General features: G+C 44.3%; 1 protein-coding gene across 4 annotated transcripts; it reads right to left on the bottom strand.

The window, feature by feature from the left end:
• Positions 1 to 245: 245 nt before the first annotated feature.
• On the bottom strand, positions 246 to 18,952 carry sgta (small glutamine rich tetratricopeptide repeat co-chaperone alpha). 4 transcript variants are annotated; one of them, XM_083647165.1, is made up of 12 exons: positions 18,843 to 18,952; positions 17,050 to 17,198; positions 15,677 to 15,780; positions 14,384 to 14,474; positions 9,714 to 9,813; positions 8,096 to 8,200; positions 6,473 to 6,608; positions 6,265 to 6,327; positions 5,810 to 5,847; positions 5,575 to 5,703; positions 5,143 to 5,264; positions 246 to 1,742 (listed from the first exon to the last, which is right to left on the bottom strand). In XM_083647165.1, exons 2-11 carry the CDS (start codon positions 17,147 to 17,149, stop codon positions 5,153 to 5,155), a joined length of 978 nt encoding a protein of 325 aa, XP_083503291.1. In that variant the 5' UTR covers positions 17,150 to 17,198; positions 18,843 to 18,952; the 3' UTR covers positions 246 to 1,742; positions 5,143 to 5,152. The 4 variants fall into 4 exon arrangements, with proteins under 4 accessions (XP_083503291.1, XP_083503290.1, XP_083503292.1 ...); XM_083647164.1 differs by lacking the exon at positions 18,843 to 18,952 and adding an exon at positions 17,773 to 17,879; XM_083647166.1 differs by lacking the exon at positions 18,843 to 18,952 and adding an exon at positions 17,659 to 17,718.
• Between the last annotated feature and the right edge of the window lie 2,066 nt (positions 18,953 to 21,018).

Raw genomic sequence — 21,018 nt, 5'->3', positions numbered from 1 at the left:
AATATTTCTAATTAATTGATTAACTGACATGTAAATGCACTAGTCACACCACCACACATTTCAGACTTTGGAACACCAAAACTCCAAATATGAACGGCATTCCACATTCCATTGTAGTTCCTTATGAAGCAGATATTGTAGAATATTTCAAGCAATGTTTGTATTGCTTTGACGTGTTATGTTGCTTGTAAAGAATGGATGACTTTGGACACCAACAATTACCGTTAATCGCATTTACTCCTTAACTTCAGGAAAATGTGTAATAGCCACAGATATTTCAGATGTTTGTTACAGCAGATTCTCAACAACCTGAATGAACAACCTTAGAGAGCTGCTTGGCTTGAAACAGACTGAGCAAGCCTGTGAATCCACACAAAGCCTCCAAGTCGTCCTCCAGTCAGGAAGGAGGGAGACGATCTGAATGAGAAGCGTAAACTGGTTCCACAACAAAACACCTTAAACGTTTTCTCTTTAACTATGACACTTGGCACGCACTACTCGATGGTTGTCAGTCGTCATCAATCTGCTCTCTTCAGATACACAAATTGCAGTCTTGGAATCTGGAGTCTTTGGGGTTTTCACACTATATGACTGAGAACGACAGGGGATCACACATTAAAAGTCTTTTAATCTCTTTAAGATCTTTTAATAAAATATGTTTCACCAGGAGAATCCCCAACCAGTCCACAAACCCAGTCTCACACAGGTCTGCTCACGGCATTATTTCTAAACACGCAGACTCCCAACAACATATGGGTCATTCTACACAACTGGTTCAAAGAGTTATTAAGTCAGAGTTATTAAGTTTAGTGCCATCTCAAATATTATTTTGGGTTTCAATAGATAATAGAATGATCTTAGTAAACATCTAAGATTTTTAAATTAATTTTTTGGTTGTGGGAAAGCAGTTTGGACCAATCTGGTATAATGGCCCATATACTTTCTCAGTCAGACCCCTTGCCTGCCTGCAGCCTGCTGCTGTTTGGTGCAACCGATTTCATTTGAAGTCAAACTGTAACTTAAGGTGTTTTGTGTTTTTACTGGAAGCTTTAGGGGAGCTGGTGAACAAATACTACAGGAGGCTCCGGTGCTGAGACACAACAGACATAAAAACAGGAAGTTGTAAAATTTAGCAATTCTCCTTTAATTCCCATCATGTCCACAGTCCTGCCTGCCGCTGCAGCAAATAACTCCCATTAATATGATTCGCCCCTGCGCTACACTGCAGTACAACCATGGCTCTCCTGCACACACACACACACGCGCGCACACATCCATGTCCATCACAAACACCTGAACCTTGAACAGGCTACTGAAAGGAAAATGCATTTAAAGTTGCACTGTGTAGTTTTAGGATGAAAGAAAAATAGTTTGCGAACATGTTTTGAATCTGGTGGCGTTTGCTTCAGACCACTTCGGCTTCAGATCCAGATCCAGATCCACCTCCCTGTTAGTACACTTTATTTATTCATGACTAATGTGATAAACTGTTGTTTTGCTCAGGTCAGAGGGTTCAAAAAGTTCTTCCTAAAACTACACAGAGCAGCGGGAAGTGGGGAGGTGTTTTGGCTGATCTGGTTCCTGAATCGGGAGGAGGCCGCTCATGCAGTAAATATTCAGTGATGAAAAACTTCCATTTTGTCCCTTGAGTTGCAACGATACGAATCAGAACGAAGGACAGCCGGTCTTCTGCTTCTTCTTCCTCTTCTTCTTCTCCACACACACACACGTCTCTGTGGGACCTGCAGACAGAGACAAGAAGACCACACGCTGTCAAACACCCAAATCAACCCATCACTGCTGTTCATTCTTTGTCAGCTAACAGCCCACAGAGACACTGGAAACAGATCCGACACAACGCGCAGGCAGTTTCCTTTCGGTGTCCTTGTTAACAGTTTAGAGCACCGATCACACCGGCCGCGACCCGTCCTGCAGCGATAGTTTCTGCGTCTGATCTATTTTTGACGCAAGCCGCGAGCGGCCAGGCATGAAGTCAGTACAAGTTGTTTATTGTTTATTGTTTATTTAGATCCCCATTAGCTGCCACACATGGAAGCAGCTATTCTTCCTGGGGTCCACAATATAAAAGTTAAAAAAAAAGACATACGGTACATTTGATGGATACAATTATTCAAATACAGTTTGTACAACTTAATTCATGAAAAAATTAGGTAATGCTATGTAAGCTTTCTTAAAATATAACCACAACCCAACTATGGTTGCTTTTGATTAAAACAGTTTACAGATAAACATTAAAAAAAAAAAGTAATAAAAAATTTACGAATACCGACACCAAATTCAGATTCACATGAACCAATGTTCAATCAATAGACTCTTTTTAAGATGTTTTTTTAACAGACTTAAAGACTGGGTGTGTCTCATACCATCAGACAGCTTGTTCCATAATGCAGTGGCTCTATACATAACAGATTTTTGAGTAGATATTAAATTTGTGGAAGGCAATACAAGTAATCTCCTAGACACTTGTCTTGTTGAATAATCATGAATATCTTCAATATGACAGATCCTAGAGTATAAAGATGTAGGCTTGGCCTGTATACAAATTTTATGAAAAAAGGAGAGAAGATTATAAGAAAGCCTATCCCCAACCTTTAACCACTGAAGCTTACTTATGCATAACATTAACATTAGCTTTGACAAACAAAAGCATTAACAAGCATTAACAAAAAGCATCAACATTTCAACACAAATTCTTTTTGTGTTAGAATTTCTAACACAAAAAGCATTAACATTTCAGCATCTAAATAGACACTCCTTGTTTGGGCATGAGCTCATTGAGTAAATAGACAATTTTTTTTTTTTTTTTTTTTTTTTTAATATTAACACGTTCACTGCCATTGACGAGATATCTCGGCTTACAAAATCCAACGGTTGACTGCCAATGACGAGATATCTCGGCTTAAATTTTTTTTTTTTTTTTTTGACGGTGGGACGTGGATCAACGCTCCCCACGTCTCCTATAAAAATATTGGAGCCACCAACGTGTACAACCCATTCCACCGACCCACTAAGTGGCGACAGTGTTCTCCAGACTAGAGGAAGGCAAGCAAAAAGCAGTGTGAGGAAGCCATTCTCATGAAAATGGATTGGCGAAAACGCTTTCACTTTCGCGCTTGGGAGCTGGCGGTGGGGGTTTGCAAATTTGCATAATAGATTACGGGTGGAACACACTTTGAAACACGCAGCATAAATAAGACCAGAATCGCAAAAGCTTCATCAAAGCTCTCAACACAAACCCCAAGAAACGAGCGAGCCCATCCAGACTTGCCCAGCGGCCGCCAGCAGACAGGCACAGCAGCAGCAAAGCAGTGAGCCTGGTGACGCGAGGTTACAGCAGCAACAGAAACGAGCTTGTGACACGCCCGCTGCAGCCAAGAAGAACACACACGGAGGGAGGAGTTTGAAGGAGAGGGGTGTTTCCTGCTGTTATGGAGGAAATTACTGTTCAAAACTATTGTTTAGATGTCTGACGTCTTACTGATGCCAAAAATGAATGGTTAAAGTGACTGTTCTATCGAATTTCACAAAAAGCCGTTTATCTCAGAATAAATTTTCAGACGCTGAAACCATGCTGTATTCAACTGCTAATGCTTACATAACTACTAACTCTACAAACTAACTCTTTTAGACAGAGAAAGCACACATTCTATTAGTTCTTTTGAGATATTGTGTGTTCACAAAATCCTAACAGAAACGAATCCTCGGCTCTTGAAAGATGAACCAGAATCCTCAAAAAAAAAACCTTGGCAGAAGCTAACTACAGTATTGAAAAACGGCTGGCAGTGAATGTGTTAACTGATAGACCGACAGCAATAACCGAACGACGACGTTAGCGACGGTTAATCAATTAACGGTTAACCGTTGACATCCCTAGTTTTAGCTACATTAAGTACTAATTTATTGTGTTCCACCCATTTAGATACAAGATCAAGTTCACTTTGCAAACCGAGCGGTGCGGAGCAGAATAGAGTGCTTCTGGTGTGAATGGCCAGGCTCCTGCTCGACGTTTCCATTTCATGTGTGTGTAAGGGGCCCTTTACACGAGGACAGTTTCTGAAAGAAACGACACAATAGCGTTTCCTTCACACCTTTTCCTTCACACCTTCTCCCTGTTTACATGAGCGCTGTTGAATTTTTAAAACGCCGTAATGTACATGCCAGGTCGCTAGGTGGCAGTGTGATCACCTTATTCTTTACCCATACAAGGACGCTGGGGCATGACGTAATTTCGTAATCGTCTTTCCGGTTTTTAAACACGGAAGTAGAGTCCGCCTTCCGCAGTCATTTAGACTTGCCAAAAAGCTTTTTTCAAGCTAAAAAAAAAAAAAAAAAAAATGTTTTAAAGTTTTAATATTTGTCGGGTGAGAATGTAACATACATGTGACCAGTTTATCAGAATAACGCCTATTGGAAATCTTTAACGAGCAGCGATGACCGGGAGCGCTGACTGTGATCTGTCAAACCCTACTGTAGTTAGGCTACTGGCAGTGAGAAAACACTGTCGACGTGCTTTTGTAACTAACGTTAAATGCCGACCGGGTACAGCCATCGGCTCCTCGCAGCAGTAACGTTCTGAACATGTAACTGAAGTTGGCCGCAGTGTAGCTTAATTCTGAATGTTGCCAAACTTCATTCATACTGACGTTTTATTTGGTTGCCAACTCGCGCACGGCTATGGCGTAATCGCGTGTGTCGCGTGTGCAGGCACGTCAGAGTTTCTGAAATGTGCCGTTCCAAAGCGATTACATGGAGCCCTCAGCCCCGCTCAGCGGGAAGCGTCTCAAACAATTTCACTCTGGAGGGTGGTTCCAAAATGTCTCGTTTCCTAAGCGCGAATTTGCCGTCGCCGTCTAAAAGGGAGGCACTAATGATAAAATAATTCCCCGTTTCCATAGGAAACCGTCCTCGTGTAAAGTGCCCCTAAGAAGACAATTTTTATAATTTGAAAGGAACACTGGTAGGGGACTCAGGTCACATTAGTTGTACTTGAGTCAGACCATGGGGCAACCTCCGGGACTGAAGCCAACCGACCCAGGCTAACGCAGAAGTGCATTAAAGCTGCATTCTTTCTAATGGCCAGCAGGGGGCATGTGTATTTAACGGCCACATGTGTGCGTTTACCAGCTGTGTGTCATGGCTGCTCCTCGTTGCTGGCGCTGGGCGTCCGGCTGCGGATCTGACTCCTCAGCTGCTCGATGAGTTCTGGGTTTTGCTGCTGCATCTGCTGAGCTAACTGCTGACCTCTGCAAGAAGAAAAACAAAAAACACAGCATATCAGTGATCACACACGACACTCAACAACTTGTTGGCCGTGTGCTTGTTTTCGCCCTCGTTTATTTGTGTTTGTCAGCAGGATATCTCAAAAAGTTATGAATGGATTTGGTAATGGGGCCAACTTAGCACTTCCCACGCCAACTGGCCAATGGCTGTGGCCAATCACCATGGGCATTAGGCCAAGGACGAACTGATGAACCACGCCCACTAGCCAAAAGGGGGCGTGGCAAAGGACATGGGCAATCACACACAAAAAACCTCCACAGCAGCGGTACGTACGCCTGGATCAGTCCTGATATGTCTCCAGGTCCGGCGCCCGTGGCGGCAGGCCCGGGGGCTGCGGCGGCTCCGGGGGGCGCGGCAGTCGCTCCCATGGCGCCGTATTGTCCTGACATCATCCCTGACATCCTGAAACACAGGAAGCAGACGGTCAATCAGCCGCACCACGTGCCCCATACCGCACCACACAACACAACGACGCATCAATGAGACGCACAGACGCATATCTACTCACAGCTGCTGGACCTGTGGGTTGTTCATCAGAGAGGACGCCTGGGGGGGAACACAGAGACACGTGTCAACAAATACAATACAAACAACAACAACACAGTGGGTGGAGCAGCAACTAACTGACTGCAACCCACAATTACAACCGCAGAATGTATCGGGCGTCTGGGTAGTGTACAGGTAAACAGTAAAGTTGAAAAATAGATCACAGTTCATTAACACAAAACTCAGACTGCAGTGGAATTTATTTATGGACACTTCAAATGAAATGAATAATCCTTGCAAAGTGTTTGTTTTGACGGGAGATAGGCTACCTCATTTCAAGTGTTTCCACCACGTGTCTTTTTACCACACTAGGCATTAGGGATGCTGCCGTTCATACTTGCTGCCAAACCAAAACACCCTGGAGGACAAATACAGTTCAAACCTGAGCTGACATGAACAGCACCGGACCTCACTCACCATGTTCATGAAGCCAGGGTTACTGAGCAGACCGGCCAGGTCCACTCCTCCCATCCCCGCTGTCTGGAGAGAGAGAGAGAGCGAGAGACAGACAGACAGAGTGTATTAAATACACTGTATTGCTTTGAGAAAATAGGACACATCATGCCAATAAGGCTAATTGAGACACACAGAGAGAGAGAGAGAGAGAGAGAGAGAGAGAGCTCACTGGACTGGCTGTCTCCATCTTCTGCTCTGCGATCTTCAGGTTGGACTTGTACGTGTCGTTGTCGGGGTCGAGCTCCAGAGCTTTCTGATAGTAGCTCACTGCCTCTGTGTGTTTGTTCAGGCTGGCCAGAGCCAAGCTGAGGAGACAACAAGGCAGCGGTCAGTCAGCACCCAAAACTCATCAAAACACAACAAGATCAGATTTATTGGCAGTTATTGTTAGGATCAATCAGACATAATGCCTTCTGCTAGCCTACCCCATCACCTAACCATATATCAGACATAATGCCTTCTGCTAGCCTACCCCATCACCTAACCATCTATCAGACATAATGCCTTCTGCTAAGCCTACCCCATCACCTAAGCATCTATCAGACATAATGCCTTCTGCTAAGCCTACCCCATCACCTAACCATCTATCAGATATAATGCCTTCTGCTAGCCTACCCCATCACCTAACCATCTATCAGACATAATGCCTTCTGCTAAGCCTACCCCATCACCTAACCATCTATCAGATATAATGCCTTCTGCTAGCCTACCCCATCACCTAACCATCTATCAGATATAATGCCTTCTGCTAAGCCTACCCCATCACCTAACCATCTATCAGATATAATGCCTTCTGCTAGCCTACCCCATCACCTAACCATCTATCAGACATAATGCCTTCTGCTAGCCTACCCCATCACCTAACCATCTATCAGACATAATGCCTTCTGCTAGCCTACCCCATCACCTAACCATCTATCAGATATAATGCCTTCTGCTAGCCTACCCCATCACCTAACCATCTATCAGACATAATGCCTTCTGCTAAGCCTACCCCATCACCTAACCATCTATCAGACATAATGCCTTCTGCTAAGCCTACCCCATCACCTAACCACCTATCAGACATAATGCCTTCTGCTAGCCTACCCCATCACCTAACCATCTATCATAATGCCTTCTGCTAGCCTACCCCATCACCTAACCATCTATCATAATGCCTTCTGCTAAGCCTACCCCATCACCTAACCATCTATCAGACATAATGCCTTCTGCTAGCCTACCCCATCACCTAACCATCTATCAGACATAATGCCTTCTGCTAGCCTACCCCATCACCTAACCATCTATCAGACATAATGCCTTCTGCTAAGCCTACCCCATCACCTAACCATCTATCAGACATAATGCCTTCTGCTAGCCTACCCCATCACCTAACCATCTATCAGACATAATGCCTTCTGCTAAGCCTACCCCATCACCTAACCATCTATCAGACATAATGCCTTCTGCTAGCCTACCCCATCACCTAACCATCTATCAGACATAATGCCTTCTGCTAGCCTACCCCATCACCTAACCATCTATCAGACATAATGCCTTCTGCTAAGCCTACCCCATCACCTAACCATCTATCAGACATAATGCCTTCTGCTAGCCTACCCCATCACCTAACCATCTATCAGACATAATGCCTTCTGCTAGCCTACCCCATCACCTAACCATCTATCAGACATAATGCCTTCTGCTAGCCTACCCCATCACCTAACCATCTATCAGACATAATGCCTTCTGCTAAGCCTACCCCATCACCTAACCATCTATCAGACATAATGCCTTCTGCTAAGCCTACCCCATCCGTCCGTAGGCTTTGCTGTAGTTGGGGTCGATGCCGATGGCCAGCTCACAGTCCTGCACGGCTCCGGCATAGTTACCCAGTTTGCTGTATGCTGCAGCCCTGCACACACACACACACACACACACACAAACAAACTGTGAGCAAAATGGGGACAGACACCTGCAGAGACCAGGGTGTCTGCAGGTTTCATAGAGGACTGGTTCAGATATTTTCGTGGCAGTTTGAATGAAATATCAGATCCGGTTTAATGAAATATCAGACAATTGGAAATGAAGTGGGAAGTGAAAAGAGAGCAGTCAGGATCCAGATCTGAGAGACTAGGAAGACCAGCGCAACAAGAAAACGGCATTTGACCTCAGAAGCTGAATTTAATACTTAAAAATACTTTTAACAGTATTTGAGATACTTTACGGCCTTGAGTTTAGATTACATGATTTAAGAAATGTTTAAGCCTTCCAGAACCTGCAGACACTCTGACACCAGGCAGGAGTCCAACACAATCCACACTTTACATTTCCAAACCATAACGGCTCGACTTGATGTGGAGATTTATGATGGTCTACTGCTGTAGATCACATCGCTGTGTAGCGGTAGGGCTGGGCAATATAGCCCTCAAATTTATCGACATAAAATATTTCACACCACTCAATATTGATAATTATTGATCATTTTTAATTACCTATTTCTAATAAACGTTGCATTTAACCACTTTATTTTGAACCAGCTTATTTATCAAGGCACACATTTGAATGTTAACACAACAATTAAAAACACAAATTGAGTGTTGCAGCTGTGTAATAAATATGTTCGGGTGGGAACTTTAGGATTTGTCGGTTTGATTGACTGTTTGAGTGTCACTCATAACACGCTCAATTATCAAGGGACATATATGGATATGTCCCTTGATAATTGAGCGTGTTACGAGTCCAGCAGGACATTATTCTACCCCACCTTATATCACTTTGTGAAATGACAGCGGATCCAACATGTGTAGTCACCTCTAGCTGATTTCCTATCCCCCCCCCCCATTTATTTATCCTGGTTGCTGCTCCACCCTCTGTCAATCTGGGGAGAGCCGAAACTGGCTCCATGCTTCCTCCGAGACATGGGCAGTAGCCAGCCGCTTCTTTTCACCTGACAGGGGAAGCTTCACCGGTAGGACATAGCACGTGGGAGGATCACGCTATTCCAACCAGTTCCCCTCCCTCCAAACAGGCGCCCCTAACAACCAGAGGAGGAACCACATCAGCGACCAGGATATTGCATGTTTTGGTGAAGGGGTTGCTATATGAAGGAAATCCCCAGGGGGCATGGGGAGAACATGCAAACTGCACACAGAAAGGCCCTTTTGACGAGCCCACCCGGGCGGCGGGCACTCGAGGACACGCGGACGGGCACGCACTCCTTCAGCGCTCACAGCGTCCCAGGTGAGAATCTAACCCAGGACCTTCTAGCTGTGAGGCGACAGCGCTTACCACTGCACCACCATGCTCCCCTGATTTCCTATTTCTGAACACATTTTACAACTTGACCATATGAATGATCCTAAACTTGTCCAGATTTCCTGAGCTGAACCCTGTGAAGGAAAGTGCTCGCGTCAGGAACACCTCACCTGTTGCAGTAGTAGACGGCGTTCTGGGGGTTGACGGCGATGGCCTTGGAGTAAAACTCAACAGCCGCTGCAAAGTTCTCCACTTTCATTTGGTCGTTACCTGAAGTTCAGACAAACAGGATTTGTGAAGGGCTTGAACTCAGCCTGTCGCTGCAGTGCAAACACAAGACTATGGTAATAATTGGTGGTAATAATTCCACTCATACCTTTATATGCCAGGGGCTAGTTGCACAAAGCATCTTAAATTAAGATTTTTCCTTAGGGTCAGATTTTATGGTGTACATAAAATAAAATCGGTTGCACAAGACACCCGTTAAATCTTCTCCTTAACTCATTCATGGCCAGTTTAGGACTGCCAATATTTAGCACAGGCCAAAGATTTTCATAATTGTTGGTCATCTTTCAAGACCCACAGTAAATTATCTATTAGCACCAAAGTGATTTGCAATACCTCAAAATGAAGATGTGCATCTCTGGGTTCACCAGGAAAAAAAAAGTGAGCTTTTAGCATGTTCTGTACTCTACTTATAGCCATTTATATACACCCTGTTTTCACCCAAAAGGTCTCTCTGAGAAAAGAAATTGCAGAAAATGGCATTTATGTACAGCACACAATCTCAGGCAGAACTCGCTCTCAATTCTTTTATTTTGAACTGTATTGACATCAGACATGTAAATATTATTCATTATGACACAAATGACAAAAAATATATATATATATATATATATGAAGTGCTTTTTTTACATTCAACAATACAGTTTGCTCAGTGTGAGTGAGTGTGCAGACAGACAGACAGACAGACAGACACACAGACAGACAGACAGACAGACACAGACACACACACACACACACAGAGAGAGAGAGAGTTCTGTCCACAGCTGCTGCTAGATCGCACCTCCTTCCCCCACACCTCCTTCCCCCTCCTTCCCCATCAGCGTTTTGCCTCCTCTGCCTCTGCTCGTTTTCCTCCTCTCGTTCGGGCTGGGACGAATGCTGCGACACGACACAGGAACGTGTCCGGCTTGGCTTTGGGACCAGGCGCTGCTGGAACCGGATCGATCATGTTCGTCACCGGTTTGACTAGGCAATCCAGGTTCGCCCTGCACTGCTCGCCTTGCTGCAGGCTGCAGCAAGGCGAGCAGTGCAGCGCGCCGAGGGGTGTTTCAATGGCGTTTCTCCTCTTTACAAGGAAGCGCATTTCTCTGTTTTTCCTCCTTTCCTCCTTCTTCCTTATTTCAAACAACAGCTGCGGTATGTGTTTGATAACGTGCTGTCGGCTTGACTTTGAGGTTAGGGACCTGTGTCTGTGTCACAGGCCGGGGAAGTGTTTGAACTAAGCGCTGCTCTAATAAAAACAAAAACACGTCAAACACGTCTTTGGCGTGGATGGCTATTTCTGATAACACGTCAAAGACGTCTTTGGCGGTGAATGAGTTAAGGTTAAACATTTTAAGGAAAACGTAAGCACAAGATTTAAGGGTGTTTTGTGCAACCGATTTTATTTTATGGACACCTTAACTCAAGGAAAATGTTAACTTAAGGTCCTTTGTGCACAAGATGTACCCCTCTGTCTCACCACTGTGTGTCAGGTGTCGTATATCGGAGAGCACTCTGTCTCATGCTTTCTGGAGCTGCCCTTCACTGACTGGTTTCTGGGCCAGGATATTTGACTGGTACTCTTAAGGCCTACAGGATAGCCCTTCAGCCAGAGGCAGAACTTGCCATTTTTGGCTGCTCGGAGTCCTCTTTGGACTTCTCTACAGCTGTGCAGCAATCTCTGACGCAGGGAACAATCGTTGCCAAGAAACTCATCTTGCAGGAGTGGAAGTCCCCTTCTCCACCCTCTTTCCAGCTGTGGTTGGCGGACATGACCTCTGTAATACGGATGGAGAGACTCAGGTACCTGAGGACCAACTCACTCGGGAGATTTCTAGTCGTCTGGGAGCCGTCTCTGGCCTACCTCGACGAAGTCGGGAGTGGTGGGTGATTCGCTTGGTTGATCTCCTCTTGTGCAGGACCCAATGCACAATATGTGTATATATATATACAGTATATATTTCCTTTTTTGCAAGTACCCTCAACACATTGTAAACTCGGAGTGTGAGTGTGTGTGATTTTTGCTTTTGTTTGTTTGTTTCGCCTTGTTTTTTTTTGTTTTTTTTGTTTATTTTATTATCTGTTTGTTCAGCCTTGTGTGTTATAAAAAAAAAAGGGAGGGGGGGAGATAACTGTACATTCTAACCTGTAATATTGTTTCTGTAAAAATATGTTCACTTGACTATGCACCAATGTGGACTGTACTCCGCCTCGCAATAAAAAAACAAAAAACAAAAAACAAAAGGTCCTTTGTGCAACCGGCCCCAGGGGTTCCCACACTCTCTTTAAGGAACACGCCAATTTTCAACCAGCTTTGTATCATTACAAAATCAGTAGTACATCAGAAAACTGTAAACAGTTGTGAGTGAAGTTGTGGACCAGTGATGTCATTTGTGCATGAATGACATCACTGGTCCACAACTTCACTCAAATCAACTTTCAATAACTGTCAAACTAAACGAATGCCTGCAAAACTGTTTACACTTTTCAGATATGTGTGAGATTCTGTGGAAAATAAATCAGTATTGAAAATTGGTGGCGTGTCCCTTTAAACATCATCAAATTCAAGGACATTTATATTCTTGCACAAAATATAAATCCAAGCACTTTCAATGACCCACGTCTGTGTGTATTTTGAAAAATGTCATGGAGCCGTGGCAACCCTGACATGTACAGTGCTCTCTCTAGTAGTGTGATAACATCGAAAACCACTTGACACGATTCAGTCAGTTGATTTAAATTATGTGAAACTCCAACGCTTCCTGGTTCATTACTTTGCACACCAGTTTAACAAACGCTCCCTGTTTCCTGTCCTAACGGGCTGCTTCCTGGACAAGCTTCTGTCCGCTTATGTTTTAGAAATGAACCACTGTCGTATCAGATGGCTCGGACACATACTACGAATTCCCCCCAACGTGGCCCTCCACACCAACAGGGAAATGGGGCCGACCTAAGATCACCTGGTGAAGAACGGTAGAGGTCCTGGAGATGGAGGAACAGGAACATTATCAATGCCTTATGCCCCATAGGGGGCAGAGAGCATAAGTAAGTCATATATTTCATCACAAGACTAGATAGGTACGTCTTAGATTTTGTACTTCATAATATGGTGATATGGATACAAGTGTTCCTGAGTTTTAAAGGCTGCATTACAGTAAAGTGGTCATCTTCTGAACTTACCAGACTGTTCTAGCTGTTCTATAATTTGCCTTTACCCACTTAGTCATTATATCTACATTACTAATGATTATTTATCAAAAATCTCATTGTGTCAATATTTTGTGAAAGCATCAGTAGTCATCCCTACAATATGGTTGTAATATCAATATCGTGGTTTCACAGAAGGGCGGGGGCTGGGGGCGTTATGACATAGATAAGTCAGAAACGGTTGAATCTACGGTATGTCAGCATTGGCCCCGCCTTTTCAGGGCTGATTTTTAAACAGATGTTGAGTCATTTCCAAGATATGATGATGTGTCAATGCAGCATCGATGTGTTCGCAGTACAGTCATATCATTGAGTTGACAGCTGAAAATACACGTGTTAGTGTGTGTACCTCTTTAATGTGCTCGTTTGAACAGCCTGGATATTCGAGCATGTGTAAAGGCAACAGTAGTGCTTGTTAACCCTGTGACAGATTGTTTCTTGTGCATTTTAAACCATCTGACAGAGGGGAAATGAACACTGGCCAACTGATCAACTTGACCAGTGGCTGGTAAGTCGATGACTTCAGCGTTGGCCACTTTGACAGATCGCTCCTTTCTCTGCTCAAAGTTACTGCAGCTCAACTCTGAATCCACTGAGCCTCTATGACCAACAGCTTCAAGTAGTCTTACGCTTCGTGCACACCATGAAACGCTCGGCGGCATGCCTCCTGTGAAAGCCTCTTTGACGCTGCATCTTGATAGGCTGTCTTGCTCTATTTCCGCGTCTGATTGGTCCATTTCAACCTCGCGCCCCCTGCCGCAGGAACCGCCCAGCGTTTCGCTGTCGCAGACTAGAGGCGGCTTGTCTCTGAGCGGCTTAGCGCTCGCGGGGCGGGACTAGGGCGGGACCTTTCGTTAAGCTACCCAATGACAGCTCTTCCTACACATTTCGTCCCCCCACCCTTCTGTGTACATCTACCATGAAAACGTTTCTACAGCTCCAAGATGTCCAGAAGTCCAGAGGGTTGGGGCAGCGATGGCGAAGGCTCTGACCCCCAAGGTGCGGTACTTGGTCTTGCTTGGTGATGGGGGTGACAAGGTCGGCATCGGCAGATCGGAGGTGGCGAGTGGGGGAGTGGCGATGGAGGAGATGTCAGAAAACGGTAACCACAGGTAGCGATAGGGGAGGCCCCTCTTCTGCGGTTGGCGCAGTCAGAAATGGATAGCACCAATGCCTTATATACCCCACAGCCTAAATTACATTGCGTCCTTTAGCAGACGCTTTTTATCCAAAGCGACTTACAAGATCACATTTTGTCAACGGTAGAGAAATCAACTATGGAACACAGCTAAGACTTTTTGAAGGGATGCTGGTCACTTTTGTTGAGTCAAGACGAGGTGAAGCGTTAAACTGCTGCCGGTCTTACCGTCGGTTTTGAGTAGCTCCGCCTCGGCGAGCTGGTCCTCGGTGGGGGAGTCGAGGGGCGTGTCTATCTTCACCTGGGGCGGGTCGCTGTGCTGCAGCCACACAATGACAACACTGTGAGTCATCCACTTCCTGGACCATGTCAGCTGACAGTATGACAGCGGTCTGGATGATGTCACCTCACTGACACTCGACAATCTCGCAGTTAAGAATTTGATTGATCAAACATAATATTAACCGATTCATCGACAATGTAGGCTATGTGCTATTTTCTAATTTTTTGCTGAAATGATTTGCAAACAAAGGTGAAATTTTAATTTCACCGCTTATTCACCTTATGTAGCCCCGCCTTCCTGTTCAAAACGAAGTCTGTTTCAAACCTAGTCTGACTCTGGCTTTTAGGGGTCTGCACACACCTTAATTCCCAATTTGGTTTGACTCTGAGGAAGACACTTGTAGTGTCAAAAACGTCTGTCTCTGTTTGCTCCTGAATTAAATTCCTGAATTTGACCGTGTGCTCCAGATCTCATCTTTCATCACACCTTCATTCCCATCAGCAGCAGTGTTGGCCACAGTTAACACAACATAAGTACTGTACTGTCACAGGAAGTGTAAAAAACACAATAGGAAGTCATTGGCTGACCCCTGCATTGGAACATAAGGTGAATACAGAGGAAGAAGAAAGCCAAGCAAGCGGGCAAAAAGTCCAGTGTGGGAGAATTACACCCAAAAAGACAACAGGATTCATCGTAAACATTGTAATACAATGTTGAAATACAGCAACGTCTACAAGCACAATGGCAGCTAATGCAGGAAGTTGGTTTGGTTGATTAACCACATTTTGTATGTTCTATTTTGTATGTGAAAAGCTGTTTTTTTTATAGAATGATTAATCGATGAATGAAATTGATTAAAATTTGCATCCCTACTCAAAATTCAACATCATGGCCTAATTCACAATTAGGATGCGCGTGCAGCAGCTGTCAACAGGTGGAGTGTGGCTCTACGACGGTACCGCGCCACATCGGCATGCAGAGAGAGGGAGAGAGAGATTAAACGTGAATCAAACTTTAAAAAGTGTTTTCTGAAACCAAGCGGGTCTAACGTTATTGTCAATGACGACGATAATGTTATTAAAAGCAGACTATAGCTGATTGACACGCGGTGCCTCCAACTTGCGTTCCGAAACGGACAATAGGCTATTTCAACTTCACAAGCGCAGCTGGGAATATTTGCTTGATGTACGTCGCTTTGGATAAAAGCGTCTGCTAAGTGAAATTGTAACGTTGTAAACCTTGGGCGTGGCCGAGGCGAAGATCTCCGGTAACGTCTCGGTGACGGCGAGGCTCTGATCGTCGGTCGAAACTTCGAAGGCCGTCTCCAAACACTGGACAGCAACTGCAAAACAAAAAGGGAACGTGTGTAAATTAAATATACTTACCAGCCTCAAATGAATTATAGTAGTGACATTCAGCACTGCATTTCATTATTTATTCTCACATGCTTTTTATGCTTAGCTTACCGATTAAACAATGAGTGCTTAGATTTAATGGGTAATAGAACTGCATTAGCATGTGTGTTGTCACAGCAAATTTCACTTTCATAAAGTGAAATCTTTGTTCTGTGATGAAAAAACTGATTTTTTCTTCCATCACAGAACAAAGATTTCCTCCCATCCCAAACCCTGAGCCAACACATGACCATAGAAACGTAGATACCGGCTTGGGCTGTGGATTGAACGTCAACGTCGCCACCATATTGGTCCGGCCAAGCTGCTGCGGTTTTTCTGGATAAAAAGCACTATATAGTTTACATTTCTCTCCCAATTTCAATTAGTTGTTTTTATAGTCAAGGTTTATGATCATATTATATGCTCATTCATCTTGAAATACTGGAGGGGGGGACTTATTATTAGTACCGCGCTATTTACATTTTTTCTGTATTTCAAAGTGAATGAGCATAATTATCATAAACCCTAAATATGAAACGACTAGTTGAAATCGGTTGCGGAATGTAAACGATATAGTGCCTTTTATCCAGAAGACCCACAGCTCCCGTTCACTTCCATTCGTTAAAAGAGCAGGCTTGAGTGGACTAGTATGGCTGCCGTGTACGCGAATGACTGTGAGTCCTGGTACGTTCCGAGTGGTAGTGAGTAGGTTGGTTAAACTCACTGCCTTGTATAAATGCCTGTTAACCAGCTCCATCAAGGGAGCTTAGCTAGCTTAGCGGTTAGCGCGTGCACTTTGGAAGTGGGCGCATCAAATCCCACTCCACCCCTGTGCAAGCTCTTAACATGGGTTGCTGCTAGGGGTGTCAAAATTACTCTCTTTTTTTTCAGCTGCATGTGGAATCTAATCGAATTAATTTATTAAAAAGTAGCCATGTGCAGTAAGTAATAATATAGAAAATTGAGGATGTGATGCTTAGAGAGCTGTGATACTTTGAGCTGTATCGAGATGCATTTTGGAATCGAAGGAAGATAAACCATAATCAAATCGAATTGTGAGGCCAGTGAAGATTCACAGTCCTAGTTGCTGCCAGTGCTGTCAACACAATGCCGGTTACACACATCGTTCTTCCAATTAACGGCAAGGCAGTATCTACGTGTATATATCTACAGTATGAGACAAGACGAGCTGCGGTCGGTCAGTAGCCTTCCGTCACCTTCTAGACTTTCCTGGGCGTCTGAGCTCAGGTCCCCAGAGCCCAGCTGCTCGTGGAGGAACTGGATGATGGAGAAGGCGAGGCGCTTCGTGTCTGTCATGGTGATGGTGGAGGCTCAAACCTCTGCGCTCTGGGATGGAATAAAGACCCTGAGACAGAGACACACATAGGGCAGACTTATTAGCTACCTAGCAAGTTATGCACAAAATGTCAGTAGCTGTCTACAATATTTGGCTTTGAAGCAAAGTGACCGCTTACAGATTCCTTACTCATGTCATCTAATTAACTTTCGTCCCATCCTAACGACTAACATAGCGACAGAGGCACACTTCTCAGACCAAGTTAAGCCACCTAAATTAGCATTAGCTTATCGAATATTCTACACACCCAAGCTAATATGTCGAGGCACTGATATCTTAATAAAGCTAACAACTGCCAGCTAACATGATCTTTGTCACGTTACTTTCATAATCATGCGAGCTTGATGCTAACGTGATAGCTACGCTACTTAGTCAACGTTGAACAGTGCTAAATTACATAGCAGGTGGCTGGCTATCTGTTAGATCAAAGCTAACTCAAATTAAACATCACGAGCTGGTAGACTCGTACTGAGGAGGTCGATTTGAACTGGAACTCTATTCATCAATCAAGTTAGCTAGGTAACGTTAACTGTAGCTACTTTTAGCTTAGCCAGCTATCATGCCAACAAAAGGCTTAACTTACGCTAGCGCCACGATACGTTCCGTTCAATGTTGTGTTGTGTAGAGAACGTCACGCCAAAAGGTGGAAACTGTTAATTGAGCTGCAGTAAGCAGCAGTTTCACTTCCGGTTTAGTCATTTCGCCTTCAAAATAAAAATGTGAGGTTTGGTTTTACACTAAAAATTAAAGCAGTAATGAGCCCCACATATTATGGCCATAAGAACAGAACACTAACGTAAAGGTCCTGTTCATACCTGGTATTTAAATGGCCAAGTCAATGGCCAGATTTAATGTTTGAATGAAAATAGACCAGCAGAAATACAAAGTAGACGGTGTGTTATTTCTTGAAACGCCTTCTACACACAGTACTGTCTATGTACTGAGTTTGATTTGCGTCGATTGAGTTTGAAGTGAGTTTTTACAGAGCTTTGATAATGGCCCGTTTAATGGCCTTCTGATTGATGAGAGCAAGCTAGTTAGTACAATTTAATTTGTGTGGCATCGGTTCAATCTGTATTTTATCGACTTTAAATGAAAGCTTTTATTTTGGAAAATTCTGATCGGAAAGTCAAATTATTCTGCCGCTCACTTTATCCAGCCAAAGTCCAATCACAACCCCGAGTATTGACCGCTGACGTGCAAGTTATCAGCGGAGGCACGGACCTGTCACAACACTGACAGACCCGGCCGGGTTACCAGTCAACGGTACCGTGTTCTGCTCAATTCGGCACAGACGTGATTCACCGAGCAGGCTTTCACCAACATTGAACCTGAAACCTGAGTCCTCATTGCTCGCTAGCGCCCACCACTGTGTAATAAAGGGCAAACACATTGTAATTTTATTGGAATTAAGTAGGCCTGCTGCTTGGTGTACGCCGAATTGAACAGTTGCTAACCTATCATTAAAAAAAGTTTGTTATGTTCTAGTTGGCGTGACGAGAATGAAGCAACACAAATCCGCGACAGCTAATTAGCAGAGAAGCTAACGGTTAGCTACTTGACATTCGTGGACACTCCGTAACAGTGCTGTATTTAATATATGAATATGTCATGCCACCAAATCTGTTAGAATCAGGTTACGTGTTTTCCTACCAGCTCTCTCTCTGTGTTTCAGGTCTGGATTAGCGTGGTATGGGTGTTGTCCAGTGTATTAACAATTTAGCAATAGCAACCAGCTAGCTGGCTTGTCGCCTAGTTAAGTCGTCACACGACGTGCCGTTGGAAAGCTGCTGCGTCAAGCTATCACGGGAGGGGAGGAAGGACCGGAAATAGCAGTTTTGTCTCCAGAATAAAATCATTAAATTGACGCGATACAGGCCTATTATTATTACAGTAGAGTAGTGTAATGTACACTTTGTTAATAAAACAATACACGAGAGAGACAGGCTGTAACGTTAGGAAACGCATCCACATTTATTCTCAGACAGAGGACACATGTCAACAATGGAAGCCTCACTCTCCCCCCTCCAGATTTGAACAGATATCCCACAATGCTCCAGGAAGACGTCACGCTCAAAGTATGTCCCTCCTTTTTACAGTCTATGGATTGGGCTGAAAATTTGCATGGTAGGGGAAGGTCATGGGCAGGTTGTACTGGAACCACCTGGAAAGTCCTGGAAACCACCCCACGCCCACACCCCAAAAGCAAGTACATCTTCGGCCTTCGTGTTATCACACACCGTCCAGTACTAGGTTCGACCTAGTCTTGTTTTATAATGCGGACACAAATTGTGAAGCCCTTTGAAAACTACACAAATAAACGTGACCTACAGTATCTCTCGTGTGGCTGAGTATATCCTCCTATCCTATTCACCTTATGTAGCCCTCCACTTGACCCAGTTGTGTTACGACTTCCTGTTCAAAACGCCGTCTGTTTTACCTGGTCAACCTAGTCTGACTCACTGGCTGCAATTTCGAATAGAGAGCCAAAGTGAAATGTCACTTCCTGCTTTCTCCCTGTACCAGCGCTGCGAAAAATATTGTAGCGATCCGGGGTTTTGACATGTAATGTGGTGATGCGGTGTTTAGATAGGAACTGATGTGTGGGGGTTGTTCCTGGGGGGAACGGTGTGTAAGTGGGCTTCCTGTCTCGTGGTGTTGTCAGTCTGAAGATACGAGGGAGCTGGCTGGTCGTGTGTAGAGCTAGGAGAGTAGCCGTGTGTGGCTAAGAGCTAGGAGCTATGAGAATGAGCCTCTGAATAAAAGCCTGTACCAACGATAAGTCTTCCTTGGACGAATACCTGAAACGTTACAATATGAATAGCGGTGGACGGAGAATAAGATTAGCCTACTTTTTTGATCCCGTTTGAATTGTGCCACGGGGTGCCAACGCTAATTTTGTTAATTTAAAACAAAACTTTGCATGTCAAGAAAGTCACAGTTTGTCGTCAAACTGAAACGTAGGGGTTAGTTTTGTAGTCTATAAAAACTACATAGCTTGTGGAAGCTTGTGGCATGTCGCCGGTCTTCAGCTTTGCCGGTAGAGAAAGTGACGTCACTTAGGTGACAGTGTACTATGTAGTCTTTCTGATTTATAACTTCTAGTGCAACAGTTTGGCGACAAACTGCGACTTTCTTGACATGCAAAGTTACGTTTTAAATTGACAAAATTAGCATTGGCACCCCTTCGCACAATTCAAACGGGATCAAAAAAGTTACCTTATTCTCCGTCCACCGCCATTCATATTTTTTGCTGCGCTGGTACAGGGAGAAAGCAGGAAGTGATGTTTCACTTTGGCTCTCTGAGTGGCAGATGATTCTAGAGGCTGATAACACAATGAACACAATATAAACTACTATACTGTTACAGGAAGTGTAAACACAATAGGAAGTAGCCTAATTGGCTGACCCCCATGTTGGAACATAAGGGGAATCTTATAATAAGAGTGAGAAGTGTCCGTGTGTGTGTGTGTGTGTGTGTGTGTGTGTGTGTGTGTGTGTGTGTGTGTGTGTGTGTGTGTGTGTGTGGGCAGAATTTTGGCCTGCCAGTGCCACACTAGCTATGCCGTTTTAGGTGCGATCGAGCTGAAACTTTCAGGAGGTGTAAAGAGCACCCGTGCAGGTGACCTGACGGAGCCAGATTTTTTTATTGCCATAATTACATCATCAGTGATGATGTCATCAGTGAGACAGTGATGTCATCCTTTCTGGCTGAGGCTATAAGTTCAGTGATGATGTCATCAGTGATTATGTCATCAGTGATGTAATCCGTGATGATGTAATCAGTGATGATGTCGTCAGTGTCGTCATCCTTCCTGGGTGAGGCTAT

The sequence above is a fragment of the Poromitra crassiceps genome, assembly GCF_964638095.1.
Source record: "Poromitra crassiceps genome assembly, chromosome: 12".
NCBI classification, from domain to species: Eukaryota; Metazoa; Chordata; class Actinopteri; order Beryciformes; family Melamphaidae; genus Poromitra; species Poromitra crassiceps.
The sequence above is the reverse complement of the archived record's forward strand: the minus strand, read 5'-3'. Positions and strand labels throughout refer to the sequence as shown.

Bases quoted from the DNA above. Each gene is read 5' to 3' on its own strand.
- sgta (XM_083647165.1), bottom strand. From the start codon at position 17,149: ATGACAGACACGAAGCGCCTCGCCTTCTCCATCATCCAGTTCCTCCAC. The intron at 6,609-8,095 runs GTAGGCTTAGCA...TTGTCTCCTCAG, and splicing joins AAAGCCTACGGACGGATGGG to CTTGGCTCTGGCCAGCCTGA. The intron at 6,328-6,472 runs GTGAGCTCTCTC...CTCTCTCTCCAG, and splicing joins AGATGGAGACAGCCAGTCCA to ACAGCGGGGATGGGAGGAGT.